This window comes from Trichosurus vulpecula, chromosome 8 (assembly GCF_011100635.1).
Source record: "Trichosurus vulpecula isolate mTriVul1 chromosome 8, mTriVul1.pri, whole genome shotgun sequence".
In the NCBI taxonomy this organism is placed as follows: domain Eukaryota; kingdom Metazoa; phylum Chordata; class Mammalia; order Diprotodontia; family Phalangeridae; genus Trichosurus; species Trichosurus vulpecula.
In genome coordinates this window covers 81,380,210-81,395,850 of record NC_050580.1, presented here as the reverse complement: position 1 = coordinate 81,395,850, position 15,641 = coordinate 81,380,210, and the positions used below count along the sequence as shown (strand labels likewise).

The 15,641-nt window shown below is 36.2% G+C and overlaps 1 protein-coding gene across 1 annotated transcript in view; it reads left to right on the top strand.

The window, feature by feature from the left end:
• The window catches only part of HELLS (helicase, lymphoid specific), a 32,690-nt gene that overhangs the window by 543 nt on the left and 16,506 nt on the right, over positions 1-15,641 (top strand). The window contains exons 2-10 of the mRNA XM_036736433.1: positions 22-146; positions 5,781-5,903; positions 7,101-7,157; positions 8,058-8,094; positions 8,178-8,239; positions 8,653-8,694; positions 10,257-10,484; positions 14,093-14,275; positions 14,781-14,924. Coding sequence (XP_036592328.1) covers positions 22-146; positions 5,781-5,903; positions 7,101-7,157; positions 8,058-8,094; positions 8,178-8,239; positions 8,653-8,694; positions 10,257-10,484; positions 14,093-14,275; positions 14,781-14,924 — 1,001 coding nt within the window. The remainder of the gene's footprint in view (positions 1-21; positions 147-5,780; positions 5,904-7,100; positions 7,158-8,057; positions 8,095-8,177; positions 8,240-8,652; positions 8,695-10,256; positions 10,485-14,092; positions 14,276-14,780; positions 14,925-15,641) is intronic.

Genomic DNA, 15,641 nt, shown 5'->3' with positions numbered 1-15,641 from the left:
TCTCCCCTTCCTCGAACGCAGGGCTTGTGGCAGCAGAGATGGATCAGCCGCCGGACGACACCCCGGTGATCACCCCAGCCATGCTGGAAGAGGAAAAACAACTGGAAGCGGTCGGGCTGGAGAGAGAGCGAAAAATGCTGGAGAAGGTACAGTCCCAGAGTACTGCTTCTAAATTTAAAAATAAAAAAAAGGAGCCTACATTTAAAACAGCCTAGCTTTTTCCGACATTGAAAGTTATATTTTAACTTTTTTTTTTTTTTTTTGCTTTTCGGAAATTTTGAGTATCTTAGAGCACTGGTGGCGGTATCGTTAATTTATTTCAAGTAAGCTTACTTTAGATGTCAGTAGTGTAAATACTGTGAACAACAGTACATAATTTATATTTTATAAAAAACTTGGAAATTTTTATAAAAGCATTTAAAGTGTAACAGCTCCTGCTTTCTGTACATTTTCTTTTAAAACTTGTTAGTTTTGTGGATTTTCTTAAAAAACAAAGCCATCCTGATGCCTTTGAACATTTTAACCTTTTCTTACAATCACCTTTACATAAATGTTTCAACTTGTTGATCATGAGAACATAAAACACTAAATTCAGAGTCTTTATCTTCCTCTTCCTGTTCATTTCAGACCTGAAAAAAGCTAAGCTATTACCATTTCTACCTATTTTGATTTCTCGTGTCTCAATTTGAAATAAATTAATATAAGAGAGAGAAGGTAGATGGCCTCTGAAATCCCTTCTGGTTCTAGATTCATATTCTGATCCTAAATAAGAAAACATGTACTTAAATGAAATTTATTTAGTACTTGGTACTCCCTCCAGCAATACAGATTACAATCCTTTCTTGCCTTTTTCATGGAGTGCTGTGGCCAAAAAATTATCACATCTATGTATGAAGCTCTACCAGCGCTTACCTACTACAGGTTTCGTTCCATTAACATAGCCTTGAGAGCCCACTTCAATGCCACAGAGAGACATAGAAATAGGATTTTAATTGACAGCAAATAAAACTGCTAACTTTTAAAATTGTATTCTAGCTTTGAGTAGTGTCTGAATTCCAACATGATGTGTCCGTTCACTGGCATGACTTTGAGGTGATGTACAAACATTTCTTGGTTAATTAATTCACCTTTCGTGCTGATTAGGGAGGTATATGACTAAAAGAGGAGGGGAGGCAGGTCAGTTAAGTAGCAAGTGTTAACCAGTAGACAGTTTGTGTGCTTGTTTAGTAACCAGGCAGCGTTAAGAAATCTGTAGAAAATCCCTAGCTCGTTGCACCAGGTCTGGATGTATTGTTATATATAGAGCAGCAAGATTGATGAAATCACAGATCCACTGAAATGCAGAGATTATCATGAGATCTTTATGAGATGATAACTGTTTCCTATATGAATCTTATTTTATATATATAAAACAGTTACCCAAGTTGTCATTTTTTTCTTTAACTATTTTTTATTGCTCAACCTGAAAGTGGTTGTATTTAGGACTGACTGACAGGATCCTAGTTGTGTTATGGTCCTTTGTTAATATGATTACCTAACATGGAAAGGAGATAAACTATGGCTTATAACTTTGAAGGGAGGCATTGTGTTTTGGTTTGAATCCTTGCTCTGACATTTACCAAAATGACTACAAATCACTTGAGCCCCCTGGGCCTGAGTTATCCCATATATGAGAGTTGGACTAGATGGCCTCTAAGGTCCATTCTAGCTCTAGATTTATGCTGTTTAAGTGCATTATGTGTTATAATTACCTGTCCAGTAGTATGTAGTGCAATTACTAATCCAGCTTCAGCAATTTTAAAATATGGTGGATTGAAGGTACCTGGCCCTGTGCTAAGCGAATTTTACAAATTTTCTCTCAATTGATTCTCAGAACAACCCTGGGAGGTAAATACTGTTATTATTTCCCATTTTTCATTTGAGGAAACTGAGGTTAACAGGTTTAGTGACTTGCCTAGGGTCACACTGTTGACTACTTCACTTTCCCATTTTGATTCTTACTGCCTTGCATTCTAACTAGAAAATGCTTTGAAGTATTTATAAGGTGGTGATATGTTGAGTATTGCACTTACCGAGGCAATATTTGTTAAGGGTATACTTTGTGGCACATTTAGAAGAATACTTTTAATCCTGGAAAAAATATTTGTCTTTCTATAGATTCTTTTTTTTTACTCTTATTCTTTACTCTTTTTTTACTCTTGTTTGTAATTGAAAGGAGAAGGAAGGAGGCTCTAGGAGGATATTCACTCCTTTAGGTTCTTTGGGAATTCATGGATCATCTCCCTTTGAAAGAAAGCTATTGTTAATTGGGAAGAAAAGCTTGTCTCCTTGTGCCCAGAACTTACTCCTGTGTTTCCTGTGCTTTTTAGAATCCCTTGTTTTCTTTGAGGATGGGAAGTCTTTTCTGTCTCTCAACCCCTGCCCATTCTGTTGTTCTCCCACACAAATTACCTTGTATTTATTTTGCATGTATCATATATGGGTGACTCCTAGGGATTGAATGGGAGCTCTTTGAGAGTAGAGAGTCTTTAATTTTTGTCTTTCTATGCTTACCATGTGGCATAATGCCTGGCACTTAGGCACTCAGTAAATGCTTATGTCGGTGCATCATAGTGTGGTGTAGAAAGATTGATAGCCTTGGAATTAGAGGACTTGGTTCAAGTCCTGTGAATAATAGTACCTAACCGCCTTGGTCACCAGTTTCCTCAGTTTTAAAATGAAGAGTCAGGACAGATGGGCGATGGGCTCTAAGGGCCTGTGTGGCTCTAGATCTATGGTCCTATAGAAAACAACATGAATTAACTTAGAATATTAGAGAGGGAAATTCTAATTTTCTAATGACAGGTATGTGATGAATATAAGGAAATAGAAAATTCCGCCATTCCTCTCTATATTGGTAAATGTTAATACTTTCTACTCTTTCACCATGCTATTTTGCTATCCACCTAACAGTTAGTGCCTCTTTGTGATATTAACTATAACTCAACTTCAGAATGCTTTTTAAATTACAAAATTGTATTTTATAAATTATATAATATTATAGAGAGGTAGCCCGATATAATAGATAGCTGGCTTGGGAGCCAGGACAATCTTCCTTCAAGTCTTACTTACATATATACTCATGTGACACTAGGATAGTCAATTAACTTACTCTTTGCTCTAGGCAGCTCTCTTAGGACCATAATAAGTTTCAGGGAATGTGTTCACCTACATTAATAGAGGAAATTTCCTTACCCAAGAGCTCCCTATACTAAAGAAATAACAGTTCTAAACCTTTTCTCCTACAATTATTACTTCTTTATTTTTTTTTTAATGTTTTATGGGAGATTTTTTTGGGAGTTGTCTGCACATTGTAGTTTTTTTAAAAACTTAAATACCAAAGAAAATGAGAATTTCCACTTATGTTGTAGAACATAAGGAGGGGCTTGTATGTGAAAGCATGAATCTCTGTTATGTAGAGCTTGTCTTTCCTTTGAAGTATCTGATAAATTAAATGTGTAACTTTCAAAACCATCTTGCTTGACTGATTTTTTTCTAGTGGCTTCTCATTTTTCCCCCTTTGGAGCCCTATCCCTTTCTTTCTCATCATTCTCATTGGGGAAAAAAAACAAAACTCCCATAGCAGATATGCATATAATCAGATGAAACAGATTCCCACGTTGGCCATGTATAAAAATGTATGTGGCCTTCTACATCTTGTATCCAAGCACATCTCAACTGTCAGTCAGCATGCTTCGACATCAGTACTTGTGAATGGTCATTATTACATTGATCAGAATTCTTAAGGTTTTTTATTAAGTTTTTATTCACATTGTTGTAGAAATAGTTCTCCTGGTTTTATTTGCTTCAGTTTGTATCAGTTCATGTAAGTTTTTGCAGGTTTCTCTGAAATCATCCATTTCGTCATGTTTTACTACAATAATATTCCATTTCATTAATAAACTTAATTATTCCCCAGGTGATGGAATACCCCCTTAGTTTCAAGTTCTTTGATACTAAAAACAAAAAGAGCTACACTACTGTGTAGGAAATTATTTTGCTTGACTGTATTTGTTGAAAAGGGTTTTGGTTTCCTTTTTATATTTTATATATTCTGTAGTTATTTTGAGTGGAATTTTTTTTCTTTTCCTGCTGGGTTTTGTTGATAATATACAGAAATGCTGATGATGTATTTGAAGACCAAGTGTCTCTAGTTGGATTTTTAGGAATGGGTTAATATTTCAATTGGAAATAGAATGGGAAAGGTCTTTCCTTATTAGGGAGTGGGAGAAGGGATATGTTATAAGCGAAGGTCTAGAAGTAAGGATGAGTATGTTGTATTATTTAATCAATCTGAGTAGAGTTGAGGGTTCATATAGAGATATAGTTGGGGGAGGCTGGAAAGGGAGGATTGGGCCCAAATTGAGTCATGGTCAGTAGTCTGTTTTTTCCCTCTTAGAGCCTGATCACTCTAGCTTATATTAGCTTTATTACCTAGTTGACAAAAGTATTTATTCTTCCCTTTTTGTGTATGTGTGCCTTGTGACTTCATCTAGGGCAGGGCTGTCTAACCTTAGGTTTTTATTGAAACAATAGACAACATATTTTGATTTGCCATTTTAGTGAGAGCCGGGCTTCCTGAACTAAAGCGTTTATGTAAATTTCTATGCTTGTAGGCTGGCTGAATAAATCTCACTGAGGGCCTTGGACAGCCTTGATCTAGATTATACGTAAACAAGGGGGCAGGGTTTATGTGTTCTTTGTGGGTTTTTTGTGTTTTCACAAATCTTACAGAAGGATGTATACTGTAAGTGTGCATAATACAGTCAGTAAATGGGGTAGTGGGGAGACAATCAGAACCTCTGTGACTGGACAGTGACAGCCTTTCTGGGCTTCAGTTTCCTCATCTACAAAATGAAGGAGTTGGATTAAATGACTTCTTAGGTCTCTTCCAGTTCTGAATCCTTGATCCTGTCATTGTTTATGGTTATTTAACTAGTTAGTGTCAGAGGCAGGGCTTATGAAAAGTTAAATAATGTTAACTGTTGTCTACAGTACAAGAAAATATTAGGACAGACAATGATTTAGACCAAAGTATTTATATGTTTATTCATGTAGATTGCAACCTCTCCACACCTTAGTAGTTGGTTTTCATGTGTTGCTAACCTGAAAAAAATATCTCTCCTTCTGACACCTTCTGGTGATAAGCCTTTTTGAACTTAATTAGGCTAATCTTCAGATGACTGATATCCAGTCCTTCCAACCCTTACTTGAAACAGTTGTTCCTTGGAGTTGCATTTACCAGCCTTTGTATTTTGCTAGCATAATCCAGGAAAAGCCAAGGTCACCTACCACTGGAGGACCAAGCTAGTACAGTATTCATTTTATGTTTTAGTGAAAAAACAAACCAGTATTTAATTATATTAATGTAATAAAAACTGTTTCCTATTCCATAAAATATACTTGAGTTTTACCATATCGTCAGAGTTTTTACCCAAAAGCATATAACAAATAATAAACCGTATAACAAAATGACAAATATAAAAGTTTAATTTAAATACTCAGTTTTTTAAAGAAATTTGAGTTTTAAATAAGGTATTAGATTTTTTTATAACCCTGGTTCTAAGATATATCTAAGTAAGTTGTATTTGTATAATTTTTTTATTGCTTTGTTTTGTTCACATTATATAAACATTAAGACATAATATTACTGACTGAATTTTCATAGAGTATACTGTAGAAAAAATTTATGTTTGACAAAGACATGGAATAATAAGTGAAAAAAAATCTTTTGTTGGTAGGCTCGCATGTCTTGGGATAGAGATTCTAATGAAATTCGCTACAAGAGACTTCAACATTTACTTGAAAAAAGCAATATATACTCCAAATTTTTGTTGACCAAAATGGAACAGCAACAAATGGAGGTGAGAATTGAAAATAGTTATTGGTAATTTGTAATCTAAAGATAAAATTTTGAAAATAAACATGTCCTTTAAGAATTTTCACCCTCATGAATGACATAGATTGCAATGCCCCAGACACCTAGATCTTCATGAGTTGACTGTGGCCAGAGTGTACCTGTTCATCAACTTTCTGGTCACTCTGAATTTAACCAGGCTAGTCTTCATAAGGGAAGTTAGATGTCACACTGGATAAGAGTACCAAGTCTTTTCTTCCTAAGCTCAAATTTGGCCTCAGACCCCTACTGGTTGTATGACTGGGCATACCACTTAACTGTTTGCATCAGTTCCCTGATCTATAAAATGGGCTTGATAAGGAAATGCAAGCCACTCCAGTATCCTTTGCCAAGAAAACCCCAAAAGGGGTTTATGAAGAGTCACACATGACTGGAAAACAACTGAACAAGTCTTCATAAGACAGATATGCTGCCATTGGGTCCATACTTGAGGACTTTCTGACTGAGTTGCAACTGCCTATGTATGTGTTCTCTTGGCAAAGCTTTTGAGCATCTAGGGTCACTTCTACATGCTGGAGTGAGAACTTCATAAAGGAAATAGGTACATATCTGTGTGGGTTTTTTTTTTATATTCTGAATGCAAAGACATGCTTTACATCTACTACTCAGTCTCACTTTGTATTGGTGTAAGTTACAAGCCAAAGGAATTGTATTTATAAGTGTTAGGATATAATATACTCCCCCAAAACTCACTGTAGTCTTAACCGTAAAAAGTTCAGTAATACTATTTTTAAAAAAAATAGGATTCAGGAATAGGAATCTTGGCCTTTTATCTAGAACAAAGACCTACACTTAACAATAAATAAACAGCATTATGGTGTGGTGGGCAGAATACTGGGTTGATGTCAAGTCAGAGAAATTGCCTTTGCTTCTTGGCTTTGCCTGTTTGACCTGGAGCAAGTTATTGGTTCCTTGTTTGCAAAATGAAAGGTTTGGACTATATGATCTTTAAAGTATCTCCCTGGGGAATGGGAGGGGGAGAGAGAGTTTGGAATTCAAAAACTTGTGGAAACGAGTGTTGTAAACTAAAAGTAAAAAATAAATTAAAAAAAAATAAAGTACCTCCCTTTCAGGATTATGATTCTGTAAATCAAGAAGTCATTAAATGTATATATTTTAAGGACACTAAGATATCTCTTCTCAGGAACAGAAGAGGAAAGAGAAATTGGAGCGGAAGAAGGAAGCTTTAAAAGTTTCAAAGGTAATCTGCTAAATCAGATTTTTAAAAACAGTACATTATGTCTTGAAGTTTCTGATTCTAATGTTGATAGGAAAATAGCTTCAGTAAAATGTGTAATATTGCTTTAAAACTTTTTTTCTTCCTGTATTATCGTAACAGTGTTTCTGTTTTCTACATATTGCCCATATTTAATTTACATTTTGGGTGAATATAGTAGATGCTCATAAACAGTCTTTCCCTTTTTTGTCCTTTTTTTCCATGCCTTGATTTTTTTTTTCAAGTTCCCCAGAGGACTTGCGAAGTATTTCTAGTTCCTCAATTCCATTATCTTAGAAAAACCTTACTTTTAAGGGTGAGGATTTCAAAAGAGATTGTGAAGTCATGTTCTCTCTACCTCTGTTCTATCTTTCCCCCTCTCCTCCTGCTGAACTTCTAAAACATTCTTCAATAAGGATGAGCAACAGAAATTTTAAGGTGGTACATATGTTTATTCCTCTTCCCACCTACCCAAGAGAAATAGAGAAAGTACAAGGTGCTGGATAGTACCAAAAATCTATAAGGGAAGAATAGTTCCCTGTGTAAATGCCTAAATTCCATGGGCAGGAGACATTTGTCTTGAAGTACCTGGATTACTCACCAACAGGCACAGAGCATAACTACGAAGAATATTTACTCATTGGCATAATCTGTAATACTGAATATGATCTCTGTTTCTTCAGTCTTCTGACTAGGTGTTATAAGCCACAGGAATGATGTAAAAATTTTTTTTAGTTGCCAGTATGTCATGTAGCTAATGTTTTTTAATTGTAATTGGCTATACTTTTTCTGATTTCCAAGTAAATGAAGAAGTTACTTCATTTGTCTTAAGATTAAGCTTAGATTTTAGGAAAAAACTTAATATTGTAAATATTTACTCTGTAGGGGAAAAAATCAACTGATACAAGTGAAGAAAAACCAGGTAAATATTTTTGTCCTAATTTTTGAAGGTTATGTTTTCTTTTAGAGTTTGTCAAGATGATGATCTTATCTTTTTTTTTGTAGTTATGAAAAAGAAAAGAGGAAGAGAAGAAGAATATAATATTTCAGAAGTCATGTCAAAAGAGGTAAAGAAATCATAAAACATTATCTCCAGATCTAGGCATTTAGAAACACTGTGTGAGTAGTTTTCACATCAGACATTTAGCTAGTCAGGTTGTTGTTGTGTCTTTCTATTCTATTTCTGCCTGTCTAACCTTTAGCTCATTCGCCTTCTTTCTCCAATCCTGTTCAGCCCAATTCAAATCTGTCTTCTCCATTAACTCAAGTATATACTTCGTACTTTGCTTCAGAATTCTTCTAACACTTAAAGTCAGTTCCCTACTGTTTACCACTTTTTCCTATGTGTTATATCTTTTACATCTCAGTACTCAGTATGTACTAGGAGCTTAATAAAATGCTTTTTTGTTTGATTTAACATGATAAATGAAAAATGTTTTATGAAAATGTTTTTAATTTCACCTTTTTCTCTATTTTTAAGGAAATTTTGTCAGTGGCTAAAAAGAAGAAAGAAGACAGTTGGGTAAGTGATTTATAGTAATAAAGCCAAATTTGAACTCTGTATTTGTTTCCCTGAGCACTAGCTGAGTGCACTTAATCCTTCTTGCTCAGTTCTTTTTGCCTTTCTCACATACAAGCTCAGTCTTTTCCCTTAATTCATTCTTGTCATCTCTCACCTATCATCTATTCATTTATTGCCTCCCATTGACATCATGTGTTTTGTGCCATCTTACAACCTGCCTTTGACCTTTTCAGTCATTATTCATTGTGCATTATACATTACTCTCTTCAATACTAGAGTGTACTCAAGCTGGTTTTCTTGGTATTTCTTACACACCACATCTGTCCCATACCTGGAATATACTCTCCTCTCACCTGTCCTTTGAATCCCCAGCTTCTTTAAAGGCCCATCTCAAATGCCAGCACCTTTTTGAGGACCTTACTGACACACCCTTACCCCAAGTGGTTTTTCCTATTCTTTTACCAAAAAAATTACCTTGTGGGTTTTTTTGTGTTTTTTTTTTTTTTTGTATAAAAAGTGCTTGTTGGTTGATTGGTCTTCACATGTTCTTTTAGTATATTTGTATTCATGTTTTGGTATGTGAATTTAGGTTTAAGGTTATATATGTGAGATTAATCTACGTAAGTAAATATGATAACTGGTACATTTTTGTGGTATAGATCTGTACATTACATATACTGTGTGAGTAGTTTTTACATTAAGATTTTAGGTTTCCTTGAACCCTTATTTCACAGAATTAACTTTGATGGTTTGGCTCTTCCTGAAAAGGTATAATTTTATTTTTTCCCTTTTTGTATATTTTGGATACATTTGGATTCCTAAATTTCTAGCCATTTACTTCTCTTATCTCAGCCCTAAACCAAGTTGACTTCTCCTTAGAAGATTTTAAGTAAGCACAACAAATATAGTTCAGAGGAAATTGCTAGATGTTCAGCCTTGTGGTGGTAAATGGGTAGTCCTTTGTAACAAACTGTCAGTTATTATTTTAAAGAAGGTTGAGCATTTAGACTATGAGAACATAGATATTTTATTCTATTTGATATTTCCCTTAATGTCTAACACAATACAATGCCCATAATAGGTCTTTGATAGAATTTCATCCACTCTTCAAATTGCATGCCAGATGAAAATTAATTCTTTATAAAAGCCAGAGTCTCTCATCTTTAGTTTTCTTTTCAGCAGAAGATAATGAATCATGACTGAGAAGAGTTTTTTCAGGAGTTTAGGAAATAGCCTTCCCGGAAAGGTATCCTAAGAGCAAGATGGCTTTGTTGGGATTGGAATGAGGAGTAGGGAAAACTCTAACAAGGTGTTTTTAAGAGACTATATGCCTGTTTAGGAGTGGGAGGATGACTAAAAGAATACAGGATTAGAGAGTTTCGTTATCACATTCCAGAGAAGTTTGGGGGTCCAGACATCTCCAGTGTTTAACCAAAGGTTTAGTCTGTTTCCCATACTATATTGTACAATTGAATGTTTACAGATCTAGGGAAGTTTATCAGCTTGACTGAAGTCAGTCTTCTGAGCTTGAATTTCTAATGATTTTTTTTTTTCTTTTACAGGATGAAAGCTCTTCATCTATACAGCTTTCGGTAGAAGATCTTCAGAAAAGTAGTGATACAAATAGTGTGATTAAAGATAGATTATCTCAAGTTGTTCGGCATAATGCTAAATACTTTCTAGACCCAGTAAGGAAATGTAATGGCCAGGCAGTACCTTTTCAACAACCAAAGCACTTCACAGGAGGAATAATGCGGTGGTACCAAGTAGAAGGCATGGAGTGGCTTAGGGTAGGAATTATTGCTTTAATAAAAGTTCACTTTAGCGTTTATTTTTCATTGTCCACTGTAATTATGTCTGTGGTGAATTTTTGTAAAATGAAGAAACCTAATTTATCACCTAATTTTTAACTATTTTATAAGTTTATGTTTTTGGCTAGGTGATTTTCAAGTACACTCTTTGACACTCCCTCTTGACAGATCCTAGGTTTCACAGGTTCTGAAAGGTACATTGAGTTCAATTAAAGCCTCATATAGTTTCAATTTGGGTCTGTTTCTCTTATTTTATAAGGTGTATTCAAAAATCAATAGCCATGTTGGGCAATTTGTTGTAATAATCTTCTGGATCAGGTAGCAATCATAGAATTTTTATCTCGAAGATTATCCAGGCCATACTTTTTATTTTACAGATAGAGAAACAGGCTCAGAGAGATTGACTTATCCAGGTCACATAGCTCTTTAGAGGCAGTTAGGACAAGAATTCAGGTTTCTTAGCGCCATCTTTGTTCCTCCCAGTCTTGCATCTGACTATTTGATGTCCATTTCACTGGGACTAACCTGAGATTAGGATCAGATTCTTCAAGCACAACAATTCTGTAATGAAAAGAGTATTGTATTTACAGTTGAGAGGATGGCCTATGTTAAAATTCAGGCTCTCCACTTAACTGAGGTATACCAAGCCATCTAATTTTTCACCTTTAGTTTCCTTATTTGCTAAGTGATAGGATTGGACTCTCTCTGTCTCTCTCTCTGTCTGTCTCTCTGTCTGTCTGTCTCTCTCTCTCTCTCTCTCTCTCTCTCTCTCTCTATATATATATATATATATCTATATATACATATACATATATATATATATACACACATACATATATACTTACATACACATTGACTTATACATATATATACATGGATATTCCCTTCAGCTACCCTAATACCGAGGTCTCATGAATCATACACATCATCTTTCCATGTAGGAATGTAAACAAAACAGTTCAACTTTAGTAAGTCCCTTGCAGTTTCTTTTTCTTGATTACCTTTTCATGCTTCTCTTGATTCTTGTGTTTGAAAGTCAAATTTTCTATTCAGCTCTGGTCTTTTCACTGAGAAAGCTTGAAAGTCCTCTATTTTATTGAAAGTCCATATTTTGCCTTGGAGCATGATACTCAGTTTTGCTGGGTAGGTGATTCTAGGCTTTAATCCTAGCTCCATTGACCTCCGGAAGATCGTATTCCAAGCCCTTCGATCTCTTAATGTAGAAGCTGCCAGATCTTGGGTTATTCTGATTGGGTTTCCACAATACTCAAATTGTTTCTTTCTGGCTGCTTGCAGTATTTTCTCCTTGATCTGGGAGCTCTGGAATTTGGCGACAATATTCCTAGGAGATTTCTTTTTGGGATCTATTTGAGGAGGCGATCGATGGATTCTTTCAATATCAGGGCAGTTCTCCTTAATAATTTCTTGAAAGATGATATCTAGGCTCTTTTTTTGATCATGGCTTTCAGGTAGTCCAATAATTTTTAAATTATCTCTCCTGTATCTGTTTTCCAGGTCAGTGGTTTTTCCAGTGAGATATTTGACATCGTCTTCCATTTTTTCATTCCTTTGGTTCTGTTTTATAATATCTTGATTTCTCATGAAGTCACTAGCTTCCACTTGCTCCAATCTGATTTTTAAGGTAGTATTTTCTTCAGTGGTCTGTTGGACTTCCTTTTCCATTTGGCTAATTCTGCCTTTCAAGGCATTTTTGTCCTCATTGGCTTTTTGGAGCTCTTTTGCCATTTGAGTTAGTCTGTTTTTTAAGGTGTTGTTTTCTTCAGTGTATTTTTCAGTATTTTTTTGGGTCTCCTTTAGCAAGTCATTGACTTGTTTTTCATGGTTTTCTCGCATCCTTCTCATTTCTCTTCCCAATTTTTCCTCTACTTCTCTAACTTGCTTTTCCAAATCCTTTTTGAGCTCTTCCATGGCCTGGGACCAGTTCATGTTTTTCTTGGGGACTTTTGGTGTAGGCTGTTGCACTTTGTTGACTTCTTTAGGCTGTATGTTTTGGTCTTCTTTGTCACCAAAGAAAGAATCCAAAGTCTGAGACTGAATCTGGGTGTGTTTTCGCTGTCTGGCCATATTCCCAACCAGCTAACTTGACCCTTGAGTTTTTCAGTGGGGTATGACTGCTTGTAGACTAAAGAGTTCTATGTTCCACGTTTGGGGGGGGATGCGCCAGGTCTGCCACACCAGCACTCCTCCTTCCCCAAGAACCCCCAACCCGGACTGGGCTTAGATCTTCAGCAGGCTGTGCACTCCTGCTCTGATCCGCCACTTAATTCCTCCCACCAGGTGGGCCTGGGGCCAGAAGCAACAGCAGCTGTAGCTGCCCCACCTCCGCTGCCCCAGGGGCGGTGGCGGAACTGTGAACTCCTTCCATTCCTGCAGCTTTTCCCACTAACCTTCTCTGCTGTCTTTGGTGTTTCTGGGTTGAGAAGCCTGTTAACTGCCGCAGCTCACTGATTCAGGGCACTAGGGCCCGCTCCGCCTGGTTCCTGGTCTGGTTGGTCCTTGCCGCTCACGCTGGGCTCTGCTCCGCTCTGCTCCCAGCTCCGTGTGGGATAGACCTTAACCAGAGACCATCCAGGCTGTCCTGGGCTGGAGCCCTGCTTCCCTCTGCTGTTTTGTGGGTTCTGCAGTTCTAGAATTGGTTCAGAGCCATTTTTTATGTTTTTGGAGGGACTCGGCAGGGAGCTCACGCTAGTCCCTTCTTTCCAGCTGCCATCTTGGCCTAAATGAACTCTTAGTGTCTGTTTTAGCTCTAAAATCTAAGACTTCCAGCTTAGTTCCTGGGATTGTAGATGTGGCCAGGTAGGAAGTCTCTTTTCCCAATTGTTACAAGTTCTGGCTGTAAGAGAGTTGCCGAAAACAAGTTAAGTCCCACATATCTAAAAGCTGAAATCATGTGTAATCTAATAGTTTATCAGGATGGTTGGGATCAGCTAGTTGATCTTGCAGATGAGACTGGGCAGCTGTGCTCATATCATGTCTCCATCCTAATAGCTCATTTTAGCTACCACCCTTAACATCCTCTTACTTTCCTCTCAATTCCATGCACACACACTGTCAGCTGCTTGAATGGACCTTTCAGAATATGTAGTCCCAATTGTTGAATTTTACAGAAAAGGGAACTGAGTCTCGGAGATGCTGTTGATTTGCCTAAGGTCAAAAGGTGGATAGTGGCAGGACTGGGATTAGAGTCATTACCTCTTAATTACTAGCCTGTTGCTCTTTCTACTACATTATGTTATTTCTTCTTATGGGTATTTCTTACCATTGTTTAAGCATTTTTTCAATTTAAGATTTTAATATCTTTTTAGAGATTTAAAGTTTATAAAGTTTTCTAATCTTTTGAGATTCTTCTCATTTGCACTTTGGAATCATGTCATGAATTTGTGACCTAGAAATTATCTAAACATTCAGAAAGTCAGGATTATTTAAATAACTTAGTATTGAGTTTATAATCTTAAGTGATATTTTCTTCAAGTAAAGCTACCATGAAATTCTTGTGAAGAGCACAAATTTGATGTTTCCAGATTTAATTACAGCTTCCTTTTTCTTTTTTTTTTCGGTTTATGCAGATGCTTTGGGAAAATGGTATTAATGGCATTTTAGCAGATGAAATGGGATTAGGAAAGACTGTTCAATGCATTGCTACAATTGCATTGATGGTTGAAAGAGGAGTACCTGGACCATTCCTTGTTTGTGGTCCTTTGTCTACACTTCCTAATTGGATGGCTGAATTCAAAAGATTTACTCCACAGGTAAGAATTATTTTCTTACACTTTGGCGAATCAGTGTTCTCATTAATGTGCACTCTTCTACTACCATTGTAAATCATAGTTCTTCCAGAGCTTCTCATCCTGATTTTTGTTACGTATTTCCTTAAGTTTCCATTAGAGGGTTTACCCAACATACTCTCTAGGCTTGCTTCTGGCTCTTTCCAGTATTTTGAAGGTCCCAGTGTATCACTACTTCATTCATTTTATGTGATCGTCTACCCCCTTTTCCATTTACACTTGTGTTTGATACTTTTTTAAAATGACATTTCAGGTGCATAAGTTATCAGTGACAATATAGCATGTAGCCTTATGTTCAGCATGTATTATTGCTATTGGGCATTTCAAACTGAATGTCCCTTAGGCACCTCAAACTCAGCATGTCTAAAACAGAACTCTTTCTGCCCTAAACATCCCTTTTCTGAGTGACCGATTTCTTTCCCCAGATCTATGTAAATTTGTTAGTTTATCATAAATATTATCATCCTAGATTCCAATTATGTTGTATCATGGAGATCAACAAGAACGTCGAAAATTGGCACAAAAAATTCATAAACGTGAAGGGACATTGCAGATACATCCTGTGGTAATTACATCCTTTGAAATAGCGATGAGAGACAGAAATGCTCTACAGGTACAAAAATCAGCTTTCTATAATGCCAAATATCCTTTTTATTATAATCTATGTAATATACTATCCTATGTATTTTGTAAAACTGATTTTTAGTAGACTGTGGACTTGGAGTTGTTTTTCTAGATATTATATGATTCTTTCTCCTCCCCCCCCCACCCACTTCCTACCCCCTAATTCATCTAAAACACATGCCCAGCTCCGTTTGTGACGATTGAAGCTTTTAGTCTCTCAGAATAGAACAGATTGAAAGTTAGGAATTGTAATCATGAATTTTTAGCATCATTTGTATTGTGATCTAACTAGCCATTGGTATGACACTTAAATATGTTTCAGGTCTGTTCTATGACGTTTTTTATTTTATTGACTTTATCCAGCCCACTTAAATATAATTCAGGCTTCTCTTGAAGTCCATCCTTTTCTGCTTCTTCATATGAACAGAATGTTAAGGATAAAGCTAAACATAAGCAAGAGTGTGGCAGGAGATTCTAGGGAGTTCTCATTTAATTCATGGCCCCCTTTTCTGACATATTTATTTCTACTTTTGTAAATTATTACCCACAGTGATGAAGCTGCTATACTCTTTGGTGATAAAAGGAAGCAAGAGAATAGGAAAAGTGAATCCTTTCCCTCTCTACTAAGTATTCACTCTCTCTTACTTTCTGCTCCCTTGAATACTGTAATCTCTCTCTTTTCTTCCCACCCTCGACTGTGTTTTTG